The following is a 3634-nucleotide window of genomic DNA, read 5'->3' as shown; positions in this document are numbered from 1 at the left end:
TAAAAAAATATATTTGAGTATTAGGTTCCTAGCAAACAACAGGAATATTCATGGTAAATATAAATATTTAAATGTAAAAATATAAAATCCATATTATCAACAAGAAACAAAATGTTACATGTAACGTAAGAGAGTCTACCAATCCTCTCAAGTTTATTTGTGGGTCCCAGGTTAGGAATTTTGGTCCTAAAGGACCTCTGAAGGTGCCAAGAGAAGAAAGGGGAACACCATTAGTCCTAGGTTTCACGTAGTATAAGCCACTGTTTTAGTTCATTCACTTCTTTAATCTAGGAGGCCTGGGAATCCCTTCCTTTTGGGTTTTTTCCACGATTAAAATATTTTTCAGATTTGTTTCTAGCCTTCTCACTATATAGGGATTTAACTTGAATTCAGAAGTTTTAGCTCCATTGCATTTAGAGTCAAATTATTTTTTTCTGTGCCCTTTAAAAAAAAGGAAATAAATGGTGACCATAGTTAGCACTATATTGTGTAACTGAAATTTACTAAGAGAGCACAGCTAAAATATTCTCACCAAAAAAAGAGATAAATATGTGAAGTGACGGATGCGTTAACTAGATGGGTGGAATCTTCTCACAATGTGTACATATACCAAATCATTACAGTGAACACTTAGAATATATTGCAATTTTATTTGCCTATTATACCTCAGTAAAGCTGGAAAAAATAAAACCACAGGTCTCTTTTTCTATTTCTAGAGGAAAGATGAATCACAACACATGCAAAACAGCTAACTTCTAAATGAATAGATATGAAAGGTTATCAATAGCTTCTTTGTAAAATTTTTTCACCGTAGTGTTGAAAGGTTCTGTGTATAAGTTTTTCAAATAGTAAATAATTTATTAAACATTCAATAAATATTCCTCAGTGTTGTTAAAAATGAAAAAAAAAAAAAAAAAGAAAAGAAAATGGGAATAAGAATATGCCCAGCTCTACTATATTTCATGGTGTCCTGGTGAAGAGTGAGATGATACTCATAAAAGTTTTGACCTCTAGATTAGATGTTGCAAATTCAAACTACTGCTGTGTTTTGTTTGAGCTGCACACAAAAAGAAAATTTTAAATTGAATTAGTTACCAAAATTTTACAATCAGGAGAATTTACATAAAAATCTGGATTTCCACTTCTCTTGGAACATTAAATGATCTGGCAACACAGTTTTTGCATTTGTACGTGGCAAAAAGTGGTCGGGATTGAGTAATAGCTGCCTCCTTGAAATGTGCAAGAAGGCTTCAGTTTGTCACAGTTCTCATCAATCCCTTTAATTCCCAATATGGGAGGTAGAGTATCCACTGTCATGTTTTATCTTATACTTGCCCTGTATGTTATTAGTCTGGTCCATATGGGCACGTGGATTTGCGGTCCTCATTTAGATTTTGTTTCTGTTTCTAGCTCCAGCTCCCAAACTGATAGATTGATAATAAATTTACTTACTAACCTATCAATCTTTCATTCACCTTTTTCAACATTACTCTCCTTAATAAAACAAATAATATGAAAAAGGCAGGAAATGGCATCTGCTAACATTAATTTACAACATACCATCAAATATTACTTTTATCTATTGTCTATTTTTAAAAAGGAGTGACTTGAGGGCCGGCTGAGTGGCTCAGTTGGTTAAGAGCTCGCTCAAAGGTTTGAGCTCTGAGCAACAGCGGTTCGAGTCCGGGCCGAGCTGAGTTGCCGCTGAGCTGCCAACAGGTGGCAGGATGGCTCAGCTAAAAAAAAAAAAAGTGACTTGAAAGGAAGAGGGTGTCTCCCGTGTTATATGGTCTTTTCTGTACCTACAGGTTTTATTCCTACTTTATACTTTTTCCTGACTTACCTCATAAGCGGCACCCAGATCCTGGAATTTCTCCTGAGCTCGAGGATCATCAGGGTTCCGGTCAGGATGAAGCTGCAGGGCTAGTTTCCTGTAGGCCTTTTTAATATCCTTTATAGAGGCACTGCGAGGCACCCCCAAGATCTTATAGAAATCTCGACTGGGGTGGGGGGGGGAGGAGAGGATACTTCATTAAAGAGTTATATATAACATTTTTTAAAGTGAATTTTTTTCCTTTATATTTAGGTTTATATTTGAGCAGAGGCAGGAAAATGTAGGTATACATGTGACAGAAACACATAAAAAAGAATGACTAAAAAGAGAACTCACCAGAATTTGTAGTAAGTTTTATATGTTAAAGTATTCACAGTGAGAGGCTATGTATTTTTTGAGCAATGCTAGTATTATTCAAAATATATGTGGCATTCTTCTCTTAGAACTAGCTTCAGTCAAGAAAACGATTTTCTTATTTTCTGCTCACACGTTATTTTGAACCAAGAGCAGTATAATACAATTAACTCTTTTTCCCCATTACTGACTTCAGAGGACTTTTTTTTTACTGTTTCTGAAGGTCAAATAACAACCTCAAAGGATGATTTTATTTATTCAAAAAGATTACATCACATAAATGTTCTGACTAACAGTACACTGGTGGAATGTTAAAGATGAAGTGCCTGAAATTAACTTCAGAGGTTAATATAGAGGTTAAGCCAAAGCAAAAATAAGAACCCTGAAGAGAGAAGAACACCCATTTGGATGTATGAGTTGTGGGGTTTTTTGCTGAAAGAGAGAGAAAATATCAATCTTACAGTCATTGCTTGTAGTTATACTACTTTGTCTAAGTCAAGTCTTAATTATAGACAGCTGCGGAAGCCCATATGCAGGAGCTTACAAGTCTTAGCAGCTGCAAATATGCATATGGTATGAGCTGGGAGATAAGGCATAGATATCCACAGACCTCCCTGCAAAGGACTATGTTGGAACCAAATTAATTACAAAGGAAATCTTTGTAAGAAGGGCCAGTGGGAAGATAGAATATGACTATAGTTAGGGCAGGGAGTGTGTCTAGCCCACAGAAGACACCAATAAATATTCATTGAATGAAATGAATAAATAAGCATGCTCACAAAAATCTATTCCTTTTTGCCAGAGTCACATTAGCCACCAGAAGTTATTCTGAAAATGCAGTCTGTCAATAAAGGAAATGGGAAAGTTGTTCACAATGGACACACTCATGTAGTAGGGATGGCAATTTTATAATGCAATGGGGAAAATGCACTGGGGTACCAAGATACACATCACATAAGACAGAACATTTCAAAAATTATTTCATAATCTTTTAGTCACACTTTAGGAAAATCATTTAACATATCAATTTTTTAAATTATCATGCACAAAGGGTTCCATGAGGACTGTTTTTTCCTCCCTCAATAAAATCTGCAAAAACTTGACATCTCTTGAGACAAGAACTAAATAAATGGAAAGGTTCACTACAATTAATGACAAAAGAGATAACTCTATAAAGAATAAGGCTTAATTAGAAAATGCATAATACAAAAATGATTAGATAACAGCTCAAAAAATACAAGGAAATGTTAGTAGCTGGCAAAGCTTAGCATCAACATTACAGCTCCCAAGAGATTCCTTTATGAAAGACTTGAAGTTTAAAGCTACAGTATTAACAATGTTTATACTGGTATTTTGTTTAAACACCTTAGGGTACTTATTGCTTTAAGTGTAAATAGTATTAACAAAAACATACTAAACAAAACGATAAGGCATTAGCTATGAGAC

The 3634-nt window shown here is 34.7% G+C and overlaps 1 protein-coding gene across 1 annotated transcript in view; it reads right to left on the bottom strand.

Annotated features, from left to right (window-relative positions):
• Nucleotides 1–3634, bottom strand: part of DNAJB11 (DnaJ heat shock protein family (Hsp40) member B11) — a 17525-nt gene that overhangs the window by 12599 nt on the left and 1292 nt on the right. Inside the window, exon 2 of the mRNA XM_019667867.1 lies at nucleotides 1844–2000. Within this exon, the coding sequence (XP_019523412.1) occupies nucleotides 1844–2000 (157 nt within the window). The remainder of the gene's footprint in view (nucleotides 1–1843; nucleotides 2001–3634) is intronic.

The sequence above is a fragment of the Hipposideros armiger genome, unplaced genomic scaffold (genome assembly GCF_001890085.2).
Source record: "Hipposideros armiger isolate ML-2016 unplaced genomic scaffold, ASM189008v1 scaffold_14, whole genome shotgun sequence".
NCBI classification, from domain to species: Eukaryota; Metazoa; Chordata; class Mammalia; order Chiroptera; family Hipposideridae; genus Hipposideros; species Hipposideros armiger.
The sequence above is the reverse complement of the archived record's forward strand: the minus strand, read 5'-3'. Positions and strand labels throughout refer to the sequence as shown.